Source organism: Centruroides vittatus, unplaced genomic scaffold (assembly GCF_030686945.1).
Source record: "Centruroides vittatus isolate TY-2023 unplaced genomic scaffold, ASM3068694v2 contig_1224, whole genome shotgun sequence".
Taxonomy (NCBI): domain Eukaryota; kingdom Metazoa; phylum Arthropoda; class Arachnida; order Scorpiones; family Buthidae; genus Centruroides; species Centruroides vittatus.
This window is the reverse complement of record NW_027120786.1, coordinates 152414-172668: the sequence shown is the minus strand read 5'-3', so window position 1 is coordinate 172668 and position 20255 is coordinate 152414. Positions and strand designations below refer to the sequence as shown.

Here is a 20255-nt window from a genome sequence, read left to right as displayed (position 1 = left end):
ATTTAAAATTTCCAATATTTTTACAAAAAATTTGAGATGATAAAAAAAATAATACTTGACTTTATACTGTTTTGTCTATTTATTTTTTTAAATAACTTTGACATTACAAGAGGAGACATTTGTCTCCTATCACCAGTAAAAATTTGAATTTTGTCTGACCCAAATTTGACCAAATACTCATTAGAGACTGCAAGAAAAATTTAATTGACTGTTTAAAACTATCTATATCCTAATTATGCTTTTCATACAAGTTGATTTTCATTAATCATCTGGAAATTTATAATATTAAAATATACAGAAAGTAAATGTTTTGAGAAAACTTATGAACAAGTAATTACAACTGATCATGAAACTAGATACTAACTGCTAAAGAGAAAAATTTAACTTTAATGCATTTCAGTTTATTAGGCTGAGATGAATAGGAAGTTCAAAGTGTTCTCTACTGATGTGCAAATTTTATTATTAAATAACTTTTTTTCTATATTTTCATATTAGTAAAGTATTTGTATTTATAATTAAAATTAATATTTTAGAAATATTTTAATATACCATTTTTTAAAATTATCTTTTCAGAACATGAACATGCTGAGAATTTAATGTAAGTTGATTATCTTATAAATATAGTTGATTATTTTATAAATATAAATTTATTTCTCGTTAGTACATAATTGGTGTTCATATTATATTTAACAGATTTTAGTGGTCAGGAACAGATTAATCCATTTTATATTGTTTTTTATGGGAAAATTTGTTTCGGTTTTAGAACAACTTCGAGGAATAAATTAAAATGAATCGCCAGTTATTCTACTTGGACAGAAGTCCAAGTAGTGTAACTGGCAACGCATCTGCTTGATAAGCTGCAGTTGCCAGTTCAAGTCCTATGCTGGACCGATTCTTTCTTCCAGAACCTTCTAAATGAATTAATAAACATTAATTTAATTATAGTTATTAAATTTAATATGATATGGTGCCTAATGCCTACCTCTAGGCTAAATTTAGTATTTAATTGTTAATAGTAGGAGTAATATAGTCAGATGTAATCCAGCAATTGTTTGGCTTTAAAAATATAGTTTCAATTAAAATGGCTTATATATACACATTAAAAAGATTTTTTCAAATATTTTTAATGTGTATACTATCAGTCATTTTAATTGAAACTATGTATTAAAGATAAAGTTTAAAACATATTAAAATAAAAACTTGTAATTGTATTTATTAAAATTTGAAAAATTTATAATAAAACTAATTTTTTGTTAAGGTGATACAAATTTGTATGAACTAATAAATTAATTTTGGTTAATTTGCATTTTAAAAGATATGTTTTCAAAAATTTTATTTGTTCAAATAGAATTTTTTGAATAAATAAACTTAAAATATGCAGCAAGAAGCTTATCATAAATGAAAAAAATAATTAAAAAGTATATACATTAGAAGACATGTATTGTCTGTGTTTAAAAATAATACAGATACATGCTATTTATAAAATATGTTTTAAAAAATATTAAAACGAACAAAGAAATGAGTTTATATTAATGTTTTACTGCATTCTCAGTAAGAATGCAGAAAATATTTTATGATATATTAAATAAAGATTTAATGCATAGCTAATAAATTCAATATCATTTTTAAATATGTTGTTAAAAGTTTGATGAGAAATTTCATCGTCATTGAGAACCTTTCAAATGAGAAATTTTCCTCTTGTATCTGTAGAAAAATGTTTATTTTTATTAAAGTTTTTAGTTTTTTTAGTATATTATAGATACCAATTATTTTTAAGTATTTCAAAACAAAATTATCTCTCTAATTTTTCAATATTTATTAACTGAAACCAGGTCTTCTCCACAATGGCCATCAAATCAAACTGGTGCAACATATTCTGAACCTAGTGCAACAACTGGAAATGTGAAAATGTACAACATTCAACAAACACAACCAGTAAGTTATGAATTTCATTGAATAAGTAAACTTTATTTATTTAAATGAAACTTTATTGGCTTAAAAGGATTGTATAAATATACAATATACAATCCTAATTTAGCTAATGTCTTTATCAGAACTTTGTAAAAGAAATTTAATATTATTATTTAAGATAGATAAAAAATACATATCTATTAACAATTAAAAAAGTACTAAAATATAAAATAAGAAAGATTTTACTATTAAATGATTTCTTTTTTAGCATAATTTACCAGGAACCATATCACAATGGGATCAGCCATCTCAGGGAAATAATACTTTATTACAGTCCGTACCAGCTCAAACTCCAATATCACATCAATCAGACTCTTGGCAGGTAATACAGTATCTTTAAAGGAGTATCAATTATTAACTAATGATGAATGATGATTTGAATTTCTTACATAAATGGTTGTTTTTAATTATATGATAAGAATATTAACTAGAATTAGTATCAATGCTAAGTTTAAAATTAAGAAATAAATAAAATATGAAAATAGAAATATATATTGAACTTATTACAAATCAGAATTTATTATACTGTATTTACAATTTACAGTAATAGTTAGAGATTACATCACCTATGATATGATATACACTGTATATCAAAAAGTATTCAACAGATATGCAAAATAGCACATGTAAGCTATGATTGTGAGCTTAGTAACTGGTAACTGCTTTTTCTACAACTAACATGGGGTTTTCCATTAGATTTGGTGCAAAATAAATTTGGATTTGTTCAAAAAAATAGCAATCTTATATGTCAATGTACCTATCTATATTCTGTTTATCCAGATAAGTTGCTGTCATTTTATTTATCATCAGTAATAGCTTTTCACTTGAACAGCAGGTTTATAAACCATATTACACACGAAGTCATACAGTTTAAGCATTTACTTTTAACCCTATCTGCTCTTCTCACTATCTTCAGCTTGGAAGAACTAGCAGTGTGCTAGTTCTTCCAAACTGTGTTCTTGTAGGCTGGGATGCTTCAACATCTTATCCTCGTATGGCATAATCCTCGTATGATCCAGTCTTTTCATGTTCTTGTCTGCTTTATAACAAATACACATAGTTGATTGATGATTATGCATGTACTGTACTATTTCATGAAAGGATAAACCTTCACCATTCAAAGTAACAATTTTGCACTTTTATGTGGTGTTAACTGTTAAAAATTTTCCATTTTGTTTATAAAAGTGCACCACCTTTACACAGCTTTTTATACCAGTGATGATATAATCACTGAAAACATTGCTGCAGTAAACTTTGCCAGCTAATGAAAATTATTTTTATTTTTATAATATCATGGAAAATGCAGTCATCAGTTTCTTTAGGGTCTGCAACAAAATAATACTTTAATTTTTGGGTGCTATTTGAAAAAAAATTGTTGACCTATAAATTTCCACTGTTGTCCATCCAGCTGAGAATCCAAGTGTCTCAATCATAATGTGCATTGAACCATATCACAAGTCTAACTCAGGTTATTACAGCATTGTGCATCACTTCTATATGCTTATCTTTCCCATATTAACTTACATATGATAACAGCACTAGCCTATCTGGCTAATTCATTTTCACTTTTACTGTTGTTAGGTGACTTAGTTTAACAATATGTATATTTGATATACACTTGGGAGCACTGTGTTGGCTTCTTTATTTCTAGACTTATTACACTGTCTTTGAACACAAGGTCAGTCTTAGAGACTCAATTTATTTTCCCAAAAAAAGTATGCATTTTGGGACTAAAGTTCCTCATCAGTTTTTTACAAATATTTATGAAATTGACACATCCACATCTACAAATTGCACAATAAAATCTCAACATTTGGTAAAATTCCAATTACAGATCCAATCATTATGTATATAATTAAACGTGTTGATACATTGTTTAGAGCAATATAAATATATACAACTTCAAAATGTACAATGAAATCTCAACAATTGGTAAATCATTGATTACAGATCCAAGCATTAGGTGTTTAATTAAATGTGCTGATATGATATTTAGAGCAATATAATTAAAACAAACAGTACACAACATTACAAGCCGGTCAACTGTTATAATTAATACGAAATATAAGACACCATTAAAATAATAAAATGATTTACAGTGGTACCTCGTATAACGGACGCTGCGAACAACGGACTTTCTGTTTGGCCGTTACGTGACTCGAGCAACGGACTGGCTGCGAACAACGGACTTTCCGGCATAATTGGTGACTGCTCCATGGGTGCGTTCTTTAATGCGTCTCCGCTACTACGGGAGTGAGCGGCTGTTTGTAGGCATTTAGAAACGACGGTGTGAAAGAAAGATGGCGGCGCCCGCACTATCGATAGTATGGTGATGGAGGAATCTATAATTCTAAAATATGAACTTTAAAAGGCAAAAGAAGGGATCCCAATTGTAAAATTTAACCATAAAATGGATTATTTGTTGAAAGAGCATTCAAAATAGCCTTAAAAAAAAATTCATAAAGTCACTTACATCACCGCGTGCGCTAACTCGCGCTTTAACAATTTCTAAATTCTCATTCATAAAACCACGTAATGGACCCGGAAACGAAACTATCTGAGCCATGGAGGACGCCATGTTGCTTTCCACCGCAAACTACTGCTACAAGCGACCGTTTTTGCCGTTCAACGGCGTGCACTCCCACCGGAATTTAGGAACGCGTTCCGCAGGAATTTTTAAATGAATGTCGCTCGCGCAGAGTTACGCGGAGGAATAAAAAGAACGCACCCATGTTCATTTTTATGATACAGTACGGTTATTTTATGCTGCGGAACGAATTAGATGTTTTAACATGTATTTCTATGGGAAAATGCGTTTCGTATAACGGACGTTTCACTTAACGGACATGCACCTGGAACGGATTAAGTACGTTATATGAGGCACCATTGTACTGTATATTTAGCCTATCAACACATTTATTTATATACATAATAATTGTCCTTTGTAAAGTTCTATGGTAGTTCTTGAGGGCTCTTTTGAGAACTGAAATGTATTATATGTAAATTTAGTTACTTGTACTAAAATATTTATTCACTATTCATGGATTGAAGTTCCACTTTGGATTACTGCTTTTGTAATGTATTTAAATTTTATTTCCTTCAAGTTAACAAATTATTAATATACCAATAGATAACATGTCTAACTAAATCTTTATTCCTAAACTTATTATGCCATCAAGATAGAATTGAGCTAGTTTTTGTATTTAAGTGAATAAGACTGCAATGTTCTTATATTTATAAAAAATACAAACTTTTACAACAATATATGAGTTAGCTATGTCAGAAATATAATTTTAATTATTATATGTTATTATTTAATAAATAATTATCATGATTTTTCATTATATTGAATATTTTGTTATACATAAAATACAAAATATCAGGAAATATCTTATAAATAGCTTATTCAAAAATTTTAATGTTAAATTAAAATGAATATTAATATGATGATGATGATGATGCTATAGTTATTCATTGAATTTTTTTTTTCTTTTAGTGTATAACATCTCAGTCTTCTAATGTTGATCCTTGGAATTGGGATATAGAAGGAAGCCAAGGAAATCCAGCTGTTCAGTCTAGTTTTATTCCATCAGTTCAGAATTGGCAACAGCATACATTTCATCATCAGCCACAACAGGTTACTAGTCAAGCACAACTGCAGACAACAACCACAACAAATTCTTGGACAGAAATGAATCAGTCATTAGAAAATGTAAATCAACAACATGAGTGGAATTATCCACAGCATTATTTTACAGAAAATACAAGCAATAATAACTCATACAACTGGCAAGTTGAACAACCTTACAATACAAATGAATATCAATGGTATGGTCATCAAAAACCATTTGTTCATAATCAAAGTGAAAAGTTAGAAAATAGTAATCAGTTTGCAGAAAATACTACTTGGAATTGGGAAAAACACTGGACTGATGTACCAAATTTAGAAAGTTCTCAGCAAGCTGCCAATCAGTCTTCTCAAGTGATTCCACAAAGTCAATCAGATTCAGGAAATGCTTCTATCACAAATTCTATAAGTAGTGAATTTAGAAGTGAAGTACAAAATTTTGATAGTTCTGTAAATATTAGTTCTGAAGTTTCTGAAAATAACAATGTAAAAAATTTAGATTCATCTGACTGTAATAAAGGTCTTTCAGTATTTTTCAACAATGATAATACAAATGTAGATTACTTAGTGCCAACAACAGAAACTCCAATTACTAGTGAAAATAAAGATAATTCATCACAAGAAACAAATCAAAATAATGCGAGTGGTGATAAATTGCAAGAAACTATTCTAAAAGAAGATACCGAAGGAAATTCTCAATTAATAAATGACAATGGATCAAGTATAAAAGAATTTGATTCATCCTCAAGAGATGATGTGAATATTGATGAAATGAATAACATCAGTGAAGGAATAGAAAGTCTTACATTAAATTCTTCTATAAAAGAGACAGAAACTTTTCCAATAGAAGGTAGAAAACAATGTAAAAATAAATTTAAACTCTTAGAAATGTTTTTGAAGATTTTATTTAAAAAAAAATTTTTTTTTATTTAAAATAATTTTTGAAATAGTTTTTGTTTTTAAATATTTTTTTGTAATTTAATTAATACAAATTTTAATATAGAACCCATTAATCAAGAAGTTCCAGAACCATCTGCTGATATATCACAAATAGAATCAAATTCATCTCAACGACAAAGAGGAGTTGTAAGTGATTTTTAAAATTTAACTATTATATATTTTAGTGAAACAAATCAAGTTTGTAGTTATAATATAGATTATAATTGTATTAGATAATAAAAAATTATCTTTTATGATTATTCTATTATTTTTAAATGAATTGTTACAATTATCAAAATATCTTTTGGTTAGGGCAGTGATTCCCAAAGTGTGCGCCGCGGCTCCCCGGGGCGCCGAGATGCCGTCATAAGGGCGCCGCGAAATATTCAATTAAACAATTCGGCAATTTTCTTGGAATTTCCAATTCTCGAATTTTTGCGCCAACAATCGTGTATGCTGACAAAATTCCAAGAATTTAGCAACTTTCGAGTCTTTCATTGTTTTCTTTCCCCACCCATGCTTTAGTGGTTTAGTCACTAAAGCTTGGGTGTGGAGCTAGCCGCTAATTGTGGGTAGCGCAGTAGCAAGTTGGATTTCTGTTCATTCGTTGTCACCATCTTAGTGTTCGCATTAGTTTTTGTTTGTTGGACTAACGACTAACTTAATAGTGTGGTGGTTAAGTTAATTTTCAAAAGTTATTTTTCTGATCACCCTAAAAATGGACAAATTCTTATTAAACTCGAATAATAAAGATAGTGCTGAATCTAGAGAGGATGTTCCAGAAACAAGTGGCAAGGGTTTCGAGAGGCGAAAACGTCGTAAATATGACGACAGTTATTTGGATTTTGGCTTTACATCAATAAACGAAAATGATAAGGAGAGACCACAGTGTGTGTTGTGTATGAAAGTTTTGGCACCAGAATGTATGCTTCCAAGTAAGTTAAAACGACATTTAGAAACCAACCATTCTAACTTTGTTGGTAGACCTCGCGACTTTTTTACCAAAAAGTTAATTGAATTAAAACAACAAAAAGGCAGCATTTTTAAACATATGTCAATACCAAATAATGCTTTGCTAGCATCATACAAAGTTGCATATAGAGTTGCTAAGTGTAAAAAGAACCATACCATCGCAGAGCAACTCATTCTACCGGCTGCTGTAGATTTAGTGAACATTATGATTGGCGAGTCGGCGGGAAAACTGCTTTCAAAAGTCCCTTTGTCTAACAATACCATTAGTCGCAGAATTCAGCACATGGGGAGGATCTCAATATACAATTAATTGAAAAATTAAAAGGAAGTGAATTTGGATTGCAACTCGATGAGGCCACAGATAATAATAAGGACGCACACTTGATTTGTTACGTACGGTTCTTAGATGGTAATTCAATCGTTGAGGACCTTCTCTTTTGTAAAAGTATTACTGGAAGTACAAAGGCTCAGGATTTGTTCGAGATCCTGAATATATTTATGGTTGAAAATAATTTAGAATGGACAAAGTGCGTTGGTGTTTGTACTGACGGTGGTCGTTCAATGTCCGGCTCTTATGGAGGATTGCAGGCGCTTATTCGAAACAAAGCTCCAGATTCAGTTTGGACCCATTGCATCATTCACAGAGAAGCACTTGCATCAAAGTATATGAGTCCTCCACTAAATATAGTTTTAGAACGTGTAGTAAATATAGTAAACTATATAAAAATTCGGCCACTGAAAGCAAGATTTTTTTAAAAAATGTGTGAAGATATGGGAGCCGAATACACATCTTTGTTGTACTACTGCCACTCACGATGGCTCTCTCGCGGGGGTGTATTGTCTCGTACGTTCCAATTACGGCAAGAAATATACGCTTTCCTTGAAGAAGAAAAACATGAGTATGCCAAACACTTTGTGGAAACAGACTTTTTGATTAAACTCGCATACCTATGTGATATTTTTGAAAAGTTGAATTCGTTGAATCTCTCCTTACAAGGACGCAATATGCACATTTTAAAGCAAACAGAAAAGATTTCAGCTTTCAGAAAAAAATTACAGCTATGGAAAATAAAAATTAATAAAGAGTGTATCAGTGATTGTTTTCCCTTGTTGCACCAGTTTGTAACCTCCAATGAAATTAATTTGTCTTGCAATATAAAATCCATTTTTGTTGATCACCTATCAGAGCTTATAAAAAAGTTCGAAAAATACTTTGAAGCAGATATTGATAAATTTACATGGATTCAAGACCCATTTAGAGCCAAGACTCCATCTGAATTTACTTCTTTAGAAGAAGAATCTCTTATTGACTTGTCTTGCGATAATACTTTAAAGTTAAAATTTGGTAGCATGGAACTTTCTGATTTTTGGATATCAGTAAAAGAGGAATATCCACTGCTTAGTGGTAAAGCTCTACGAATATTAATTCCGTTTGCAACATCCTATTTGTGCGAAGCTGGGTTTTCGGCAGTCGCAGTAATAAAAAGTAAATATCGCTCGAAAATTAACGTTGAACAAGAAATGAGGGTCGCCATATCCAATTTTATTCCGAGATTTGAGAAGTTGTGTAGTGAACATCAAGCCCATCCATCCCATTAATAATTTTAATAATGTTAATCAACAATGAACGTTCAATAAATTGTTTGTGAATTTGAAATTCGTGTTTAATTTATTTTTCAACTAACCTAACCACGGTGTGTCCAGTCTCAATATAGATATTACCGAAACAGTTGAAATTAGATATTTTATATTATCCCAAGGAAAATAGTAAGTATCTGTTTTTAATTTTTCGCTGTTAAATGGATAATCGCTTTTGAAAAGGAAAGTTTTCCAATTTTTCAAGAAAGTCAAAAATTTAGAAAAAAATCTGATGTATTAAGGGCGCCGCGAAAAAATCCGATTATTTAGGGAGCCGCAAACCGAAAAAGATTGGGAACCTCTGGGTTAGGGGAAGCTGTAAATTTAGTTATAATTTCAAAATGGTGATTTGATTTTACTGTTTCTATCCTATTAAAATTACTATTTGTATTCTATTAAAATTGTTTAATAAAACTATTGTTTTAAATAACATACTCTTAATATTATAAAAGTAGTAACTTTATATTGTAAATTTAATCAAAAATAGAACATAAATTGTTCATAAGTATTATAAAATTGAAACTCCATAGTTCTCTGCAAAAATGGGAAGTGTCCTGAGAATAAATAAAGATTGTAATTTCAGGGAGATGAAAATAAAACTGATAGCACCAAAACATATCGGAATGCAGATGAACCAATCAATCAACAAATACCGGACATTGTTCCTGTCTTTCCATCACAAAGTAATAGTGATATTTGTAGAAATAATTCAGCTGATGTAATACAACAAGAAAGAGGTACTGTTATTAAACCCCGTGAAGGAAGTCCATTTAAACCTCCAAGTAAATTATTTTTATCAGGTAATTTACATTCTGTTAAAACACCTGAAATATCAGTGTGTTCAGCAGGAAAAATACAATAGATACAATGTCATGCCAAGTAAGCTTCATTTTCTATTTCTTCTTTACCCTTTGATACAAAAATTAGAAAAGTGCTATAAAAATTGAAGTAACTTTACTAACTGTACTGTTTCTACTGAAATAATAAAAGGATTATCTTTCTGATAATAGCATGAATTCATATCTTTTGTTTTTATTCATTATTACAATTCTGCTAATACAATAGTAACATTATTTTAATTCCTATATATAACTCCTTTACTTCATTCTGCATCATAAAAAGACAAAATTAAACTGAAAAGTTTATGAAATTTTTAAGTAAAAAATAAAATATCCTGCTTTATGCACTAAATAAAAATATTTTACACTCGGTTATTATTATTTTTTCTGTTATCATTCTGGATCTGTTTAAAGATTTAATTATAATATTTAGCATTATGTTCATTTCAAATATAGGTAATATCATACAACAAGAAATTGAACAAAATACATTACAAGATTCTGTTCCAATTAGCACTGCTCAAGAAGTTAATTTAGAAACTGTACCAGAAAATTTAGAGCATCCTCCAGATGGGGAAATACTTTCTCATCAGTCATCTTGGCATGCTTCTCTTCATCGTCATCACAATCATCAGCGATGCAGTAATTCACCTAGTACAACTTTATGGGATAATCCAGATCTGCCTAGTGTTACATTTGTTCCTGCAGCACCGTTACTTTCAGAGACTATAGCTGAAAAAGAAACTAATGTTAAACAGAATGTAGAAACAGACTCTTTGGAATGTAATGTTAATAATGTTTCAAGGCAAAGTCCTTTGGGATGGGAAGGATATCAAACTGATGTGAAAAAACAGGCATCAGTTCCTATTTCAGCAGCAGAACAAGTTGTTTCAGATGTGGTTAGTTATGTTTTCTTTATGTAATTTAATCATTTAAAATTTTGTGTTCCCTTAGCTTTAAATAAAAATTAATTTTTTTTAGAAAAGTAATGATCAGTTATCTACACTTGGTCCTCCTCCACCACCACCTGTATTAACAATGGAATTATTACATAGAACATCTCCCCAAGGCGCTGGACATATTCAACAGGTACATATTATTTAAATTCTAATTTTAAATTTTGCAGAATCTGTTTATTTTGAATGAAATTTTTATATTTATAAATATAATGTTAGTTTTTACTTTCTGGCTGTTATGTGTACATAAGAAGGGAAAGTATAGGAATTGTGTAAAATTTGATTCTCCAACTTTTTTGCAGATTTCCACGTTTTGAGATCCCCTGAATTCAAAAAGGTAAAAAAAAAAAAAAAAAAAAAGCAATAAGATTCAGTGTGTATGTTGGCATATATTTTGCTTAATTTTTACCCCATCCTCAGATATTAAGAAATGAAATTTGGCATGTTGGCTTGTATGAGAGGCATTGATGCTAATAAATTTTAGTGGTGAAAGGTTGAGAGGGGGTAAGGTATCTTGAGAGGGCTAAGACTTAGCGATTTTATTTATTAACATTTACACTTTTTTATAAAACACCTCTACCTTCAAAATTAAGCTTTTTGCCACTTTTTAGTAATTAAAAATATCAGAGTTTGTTTTAAAAAAAACTTTTTATAACAGATGGTGCCAAACAAAATTTTAGTTTTTTTGCTTAATAATGTAAAAGTTTTTTAAATAAAAAGTCATAACAGCCAGGAAAGTTATGTAATGCTTGTAGCTAGATTTTTGTTAATTGAAAATAAATAACTACTATCAAATACAAAAACTGTATTTAAAAATTTTTTCCTTACTAAATTAAAACTTTTTATAAACTAAATTTTTATTTAATACAGATTTGACTCATATAAACTAAAAGTCTTTAAAATTTATACATTATGCAGATATCATCCATATAACACAATTCCAAAAAATGCCATGTTATGTGAATCCATGCTATACAAAACAAAGGACTAGTACAAAACACAGGGTTAGGTTCCAAAAGTTAGCAAAACTATATTATTCTTTTTTGTAATTAAGAGAAAATGTTTATTAAAGCAATTAATAATTAACTAACAATCACAATCAAAAAATATTGCATGTTAATATTAATTTTTTTCTTTACTGCTAAACACTAAAGAAGGATGTTTTCTATTGGCAAAAATCTTCTCTAAATTTCTTTGTAAAACATCCCAGCATACATGATCCTGTATTCAGATATGTTACAATTACAGTGTTACTCAAACTGATATTTTTGATCTTTAAAAGTCAACATGTGTTATAATCTATGAGGCAGATTCAATAAATAAGGCTAGTAGCACTACTAAAGAAAAAATAATGTAGCACACAAGGTTGAGACTAATAATATTGAAAGAGTATACAGTAATTCAAAAGACAATATTTTTTATTATTACTATTGAATTTTTAAGGAAAACAATATTTTTATCTCAGGTGGCATTTGTGTCCACTCTGTGGTTTACAAGAAAGTGTCACTCATATTCAACTGCACCAGAATTGAACAACGAGCTGTTGTTTGATTTTTGACAGCCAAATGCATTAGGCTGAGTGGGATAAAATGGAAGTTGTGCATGTATAGAGAAAGTTTACAAGTGGTTCGAAAGTTCAAGGAAAACTGAACAAACATAGATGATGATCTACATAGAATTTTGAATCTACTTGCAAGCTTTTTGTAGAGAATGTATAACTCCATGTTGTGCATACATCCTGCAGTGGACTTCATAATGCTTTTGGCAGTCAAAAATCAAATAACAGCTTACTGTTCAATTCTGGTTCAGTTTAATATGGACAATGTCTTTTTTTTTTTTCTTTAAACCATATAGTGGATACAAATGCTAACTGGCAGAGAACAAGTATTGATACAAGACTGCATTACTGTATACTCTTTCTATTTTATTTATCTCAACCTTGTACACAGTGATTTTTCTTTAACAGAGCTACTAACATTATTTATTGATTTTTACCTTGTATAATGTGTGTGTGTGTGGATCAATGTATATAAACATAGAATAAGGTAAGAGCATTATGGACCATCCTATATGATTGTTATTTTTATTTGATGATTTCTTTAGGAATGTTAGGCTTTTCAAAAATGAAATCTGTTATTATTCTTGTTAAGTTTATGATATAGTATTTATAAAATTTTGACTTTTACCGTAAGTAAATAAACAATAGCTTTCTGATTGGAAAAAACACATTTTACATGAGTGTAATAAAAAGTTTTAAATTAATTCTTATCTTTTATGAAAAGATGACAAAAAAAAAAAGAAAGACACTATGCATCTATGCATATGTATCCCTCATACAACATGGTTTACTCTAACATAATTTGCAATTTGGAGCCATTCTCATACAAAATGTCACAAATTTTTAAAAGCAAACATATACATTGATCCACAGACACAGACATACAGACATATTATACAAGGTATATTTAATAAATAAGATTAGTAGGTCTGTTAAAGAAAAATCACTGTGTACAAGGTTGAGATAAATAAAATTGAAAGAGTATACAGTAATGCACCGTCATTCAATATTTTTTTTATTTAAGCAAGAATGCATGTTGTTTTATATTTTTTCCATGGATTTTAGAATATTGAAATTTAAAATGTATTCTGCTTTTGCCTGATTTCTTTGATGAGAACTGATTGTACAATTTTTCTTCATTCTTGCCTTAGTTTCCTATTCTAGCTTTTCTATAAACCAGGTGTTCCTGTCATAGGCAATAATACTCTAAATGATCCTGAAAGACTGTTATCATGTTTTGTTTTCATAGATTAAATTAATAATTACTACATAAAAAATAAATTTTTTATGTAGTAATTATTGTATGTCTAAGATTACCTTAAGATTACATAGATATGCCTTAGATCTATGTAAAAATAAATTTTTACATAGATCTAAGGCAAACACAAGCAAATGAAAATATCAGATTTTATGAAAAAGTACAGAAAAATCAGATGATAATACCAGGTCTTTCAACAAGAGGTGTCATTTTAAATTTTGCGCCATTTTTCAACTGTCAACATACATCTGTCATTGCGGTGACATTTGACAAGTAAAAACTAGGTTTTCAAATATGGATTGATACAGTCGCACAATGCATTGAAGTAGTGAAAATTCACTACAAAAACGGTGAAAATATTGCAGAGATGGGTCATAAAGTTCATACTACTTTTGGTCCTCATCAAGTGCTTTCTTGCGACAGTTATAGTGAATTTAATCAATAAATTTGAATGTCTCAGACAAGTTAGTGATGTGAAGACTCCAACTTGTGCTAGTCCGGCCAAATCACCTGGAAATATCGCAGCTGTAGCTGAGAATGTGGCTGAAAACTGAGTTGACTGACTGACTGAGTTGAAATCATGTTGATTGACTTTTTTGGCCTAAAATTGATGCTATAGATGCAGATGATATTTATTTTCAACAGGACAGCAGGCACCACCTGCCACACAGCTTGTGAAACAATGGCTCTATTGCATGAAAAATTTCCTGCACATGTGATTTCTCGAAATGGAGACTTCAATTGGCTGCCAAGATCAAGCAATTTAACATCATTAGACTTTTTTCTTTGGGGCTACGTTAAAGGTAAAGTCTACACCAATGCTCCAGCAATGATTCAAGCACTCAAAGACAATATTACAGCTGCTGTTGGCGAAATACAGCCACTATTATGTGAAAACGCGATGAAAAATTTCATCAAAAGAATGACCATTTGTAAGAAGAACTGAGGAGGACATTTGGCAGATATTGTGTTCCATTACTAACCTCAGAGTTTGTACTTTGGATTAAAATAAAAATATCACCACTTTTCACAAAAATATTGCATTTTTCTGTTGATTTAAAATGACACCTCTGGTTGAAAGACCCTATACTTTAGGTTAAGGTTAACAGGAAAGCTCAGAAGATGACAATATTTTACTAAAAAGTAAATTTCTGCATTTAATAGTGTTTAGCAGTGAAGAGAAAATTAATATTAACATGCAATAAATTTGATTGTAATTGTTAGTTAATTATTGATCGCATTAATAAACCTATTTCTCTTAATTACAAGAAGTTTACTTTTGCAAACTTTTGGAATTTAACTCTGTTTTTACTAGTCATTATAGCATGGATTTATATAAGGTATTTTTTCAGAATGTAACTACCATGTTATACAGAGATACAGTGAAAACTGCTTAGGTGATCACCTCCATTCGATGGGCACCTGTCAAAACAGGCAAAAAATTTCTGGCATGGAATAGTTTATACATAGTCTTCATATAAGTTACCCGTATTAAATGACCAACTGTGTAACACGACTGCAGGCATCAATTTTTGGTCCGAAAACAACATACAACAACTGTAATAAACGACTACTTCCGCAAATATATCTGATCTAAACTATTGTTCGAACCCATCTCAACAACATTTCCTCCTTCAAATATAATGAATTAGTCTAAACTCGTGTTCTATCCCACCTCGGGCACTTCTCTTGCCCTTGAAATCAGGTGCAGGTGTTAATGAATTAGTCTAGCAACAAAGGAAATTCATTTCAGTTTGTTTGAAATTGCCCAAAAAAGAAAAGAAATGCAAAGTGCTGTCATTAGAAGATTGTGTTCAGGTTATCAGAGAAAGTGAAAATGGTTTATCCCAATGGCAATTGGCAGCAAAGTTTAACTGTGGGAAAACGAAATTTATTTTACCGTAGACCTACAGTATTTTCCTTAGGGGTATAAAATATTGCATATGATACAATTAGTTGGCTGGTCTCATCGTTTGATAAAATTTATTTTATTTATTTATTTTTTTGATGCTCATATACAGTACATGTGTGATAAATAATTTCTGTATCAACCTACCTTATTTCCACGATACTTTTAGAAAAATAATATCCAAGTAATTTTCACATGTAAAATATTCAAAAAACAATAAACGAAACGCATTAACGCAAAAATCAGTTTAACAGGCAACCATCCTTTTTCGATTCGATTTCGAATGACAATTGTGGAATGTAATGAAATCGTATTATGAGAAAAAAATAATAATTGTTTTATTATTAATTAATAATTTTTGTTATTCTACTTAAGAAAATATTAAATATTAAAAAAATACAGTATTTTTAAAGTTAAAATAAGATCAAACTAATGAAAACCAAAACCAAAGTAATGGAGAGATACGACACACTTGTATATCGATGACGTAATACACGTAACTGAGGAGCAAACAAAAAGAACCAAGTTGAACTAATTAAGTCAGAAAAAAGAAAGTGTGAATTATAATTGAGAAAATGCAAATACTGTATTAATATTGGTATTAAATATGTCTTATAAAATCACCATGACTCCTGTAAATTGAGTTATCTGATAAGAATAAAATACAGTACTGATATAGCTCTATTGTTGAAAAAATTTGCTTATTTTTGCTTGCCTCGAGTTTTGCTTAGTTTAAATGGCTAAAAAGTGCGCAAAATACGTACAAAAATGTGGTATTACAGCACCACCTATATTGGACAACCACCTGTCTAAAAGACTACTTTTTAAAAGAACTGTGTGGTCACCATAGACAGGTTTTACGGTATCTGTAATCTACAACTCTCAAGTTAATGATGACTTTCAAACATTTCAAAGAAAAAATTATGCAAAAAAAAAAATTTACTTAAATATAATACACAAAATACAAATGTTTTATTGTTACAGCTCTAAATTAGAAAAAAAGTATTAAAAATGGCTGATACAAATTAATTCAAAGCAGATTGAAAAGTTTTTTTTATATTATTGAGTTTTTCATTTGATAATCAGTTTTAAAAATTAAAATTTATTAATCTGATTAGTATGCTATAAAATCTATTTAACAATTATTATTAAAATTTAAATAATTTAAGTTTTCATTTTATTTCCAGCAAGTTAAAACACCTGCAGAAAAATCTGCTTCAGAAGTACCTTATTCGCATCATGATGATAGAATTAATTCTCAGTTAGCTGGAGATGGAGGAAAATCAAGATATGATGACTTATCATCAGAAAGAATTCCAAGGCAAGATACTGAACGGTTTTCTACACAGAGAGTAGTTTCAGGTCATGGATCAGTGAGTGACAGAGAAATATTACGTGATAGAAAAGAAGAATTATCACAAAGTAGAGATTCTCTTCCCAATCAGTCAACAGCAAATGAAGAACAAATTGGAAGATGGGATAGGAGTTATGGAAATAGAAGACCTGAAGAAGACAGACGACGAGGTCATTATCCTCCAGAAATGGATCGTTCAAATAGAAATGAAACGTGGGATAGACGTTCTGATTCTAGACATTATGCTGATGATAAAAGATATAGTAGTTTAGATGAAAGAGATTATTATTCAGAACGTGATCGTTCAAGACCTTCTAGTAGAACATCTTTAAATGAATCTATTGATGGACAAGAAAGATATTACAGAGATCGTGATTATAGAAGAATATATTATCAGGATAGAATAAGGACTCCAACTAGTGAATCAGAGAGAGGCAATTGGTCAAGTGATAGAAAATATTATAGAAATAGTGGATATGATCGTGATCCAGTGTATAATGACAGATATAGTGCTTATAGAAGGAATGATGATCCTTATCGATCTGGAGTGTACCGAGGTAAGTGCTTTTTTTTTTTTATGATAATCAATTAATTTTGTTTGTCATTTATATTATTTCCTAGTTACATTGAAGAATTGATTTTATGATATATACTGTATTTTTTGATGCATATATTTATCCATTTTTCAAAATAGAAGTACATCTTACAATCAATAACATACATTTACAGTCCAAAACAACTATCAGAATTTGTCATGAATAGATGTAGTGCAGTAGTTCCCAACATGCTTTAATTTTTTTCACCTTGTTAAATAAAACAGAAAATCAAAAATAATTAATTTAACATAAAAAAAATAATGGAAAAACAAGTATAATTAATTCAAACTGGTAATTAATGTGAAGGAGTAATTTTTGCAGATAATTTTATTTGCATCTGTGGTGGGAGCTCCACATAGTGGGAGAATTGAACACATTTGATTTTTTTGCCTGAATCACTAACTGAACAATCAAGTATTCAAATGTTACTATCTCTAGGTAACAGGTTTTACCAATAGGAATGAGACTTTAGTTTTCTAATACAAAGAATTAAAAACATGATTTGATTCTCCCACCAATATACTCAATGGATTTCATTTTCCACAAATGTTAGCTTTATAGTGTGTGCATAGGTTCCCTTTTCCTATAAAATATTATTAATTTTTGAAACTGAAATATGTATGAAAAACTAATTTAAATAAACTATTCATTAAAGTTCAAAACTAACTTGGAATTCTGCAATGAAACTAATTTTATTAACAAAATCTTAGTTCTGCAGAATACAAGTTAAAAACCACTGATTTATTGTAGTGTTATGCACTAATAATAGTGTGGCTATAGTTTTAGGATTGATTCTTTGTAGCATCAAAAAACAATGCCATATATGAATTATTGATAAAATTTTATTTAACTGACCTTTTTTAACAGTTTCAGCAATTTTCATCAGTATTGGTTTAGTGCAGTTCTTATATTGACGTGTTTTGTGTGATGTGTTAGAACATTCTTGTTATGCAGGCATCAAAAGAACAATGGTATATAATTAAATTTTGTGTTCATTTAGGCAAAACATCAACAGAATTGTTTGATATGATCCAGAAAGCATTTGGAGAGGCTTCTTAGACTTGTTCTAACATTTTTCATGATGTTCTAATGTTTCATGGAATCATGATGAGTCATAACATTATGACCTTTCTCCCATCACGGAATCATGATGAGTCATAACATTATGACTCATCATGATTCCGTGATGGGAGAAAGGAAGTTGAAGATGACCCAAGGAGTGGCCATTCAGCATCAAGCAGAAATGAGGAAGAACACCAAATTGTTTTGGCAATTGTTAGTTTCCGACTAATGTGTTATCATTTGGATCATTGCAGAGCAGTGAAACAAAGAAACAGCTCTTTTGATTATTGTCAAAGATTTGAAGAAAAAAATTTTGTGTATTCTTTATTTTACTCGTGCTCTCAACAGAATAAAAACAAGCACAGTGATACATTATTGGACCTGCTTCAGATGATAGAAAGTGATCCAGATTTCTTCAACAAGATTTTCATTGGAGATGAAACATGGTTTTTTTCCTATGACCTGGAAACAAAATACCACAGTGCTGAATAGGTTGGAAAAGATTCACCAAGAGTGAAGAAAGTCTGATTTCAGAAGTCAAAAGTGAAGACTACATTGAATGCTTTTATTGAGGCTTAAGAGTCCATAGAGAGTTCATTCCAGAGGGAGAATAGTAAATGCTGTATTTTACAAGGGAATTATTGAAAGATTACTTGCAAGGATTGGCCATATGTGAACTGGAATGAGGACCAACAGTAACTGGTTCCTGCGACCAGCCCATAATACAATAGTCATGCATCATTTTTTGACCTCCAGAAATGTCACCATGTTGCACTACGTTCTATATTCTCTTGATTTGGTCCCAACTGACTATTTTCTCTTTCTTAAATTGAAATGAAGCCAAAGGGGAACTACTGCAATGATGTGAAGCAAATCAAAACTAAAGTGACAAGGAAATTGAAAAGAATTGCAGTTCCAGACTTTCAGAATACCTTAAACAGTCTGGAGGACCATGAGAAACACTGTGGAGCTGGGAGAAATGTGTCTTGAATATTGAATATGTGTCAAGAATAAGTTATGATATTGATGAAATAAAAGCTTTTTGTATTTTTTTAAAGGCAGTCTTAAACCTTTTAGCCACACTGTGTAGAATGTGTTTTTAGCTATACTGCTAAAGTCTCATCAGTTGAAATAAACTGCTGGTAATGAGCATTTACTTTAAATTCCATTTAAATATTTAAAATATCTTTAGGATAATATAATGGTACAACATTTAAAGTAATTATATATACATAAAAGCATGAAAATAAGTATTGAACATTATCCTGTTTGTCATTTATATTATTTTTAATTTATTTTTACTTAACATAACATAATGAAATGAATTGTCTTAAAATTTTTCTATCCATAAAGAAACCTTGAAATTCAATTTTAAACTTGTGCATCTTAGCTATTTTTTAAATGGAATGCTTTTCTCACTTCAGTCAAAAAAAAATTGTTTTACAAATAAATACAATAAAATAGAATGAGTTCAAATGGAAGCATCCTAGGAATCTCTGAACAAAAGTTCATTATTATGTTATGTTATATACAAGTATTTTACAATATAGATTTAAAAAATAATCATGTTTGTTA

The 20255-nt window shown here is 29.8% G+C and overlaps 1 protein-coding gene across 3 annotated transcripts in view; it reads left to right on the top strand.

Annotated features, from left to right (window-relative positions):
• The window catches only part of Sec16 (Secretory 16), a 149373-nt gene that overhangs the window by 30420 nt on the left and 98698 nt on the right, over positions 1-20255 (top strand). For 2 of the 3 annotated variants that reach the window (XM_067285298.1, XM_067285310.1), the window contains exons 3-11: positions 574-598; positions 1833-1935; positions 2180-2293; positions 5468-6449; positions 6603-6685; positions 9732-9948; positions 10444-10886; positions 10969-11076; positions 16856-17579. In XM_067285298.1, coding sequence (XP_067141399.1) covers positions 574-598; positions 1833-1935; positions 2180-2293; positions 5468-6449; positions 6603-6685; positions 9732-9948; positions 10444-10886; positions 10969-11076; positions 16856-17579 — 2799 coding nt within the window. The remainder of the gene's footprint in view (positions 1-573; positions 599-1832; positions 1936-2179; positions 2294-5467; positions 6450-6602; positions 6686-9731; positions 9949-10443; positions 10887-10968; positions 11077-16855; positions 17580-20255) is intronic. The other variant, XM_067285302.1, reaches the window with a different exon arrangement.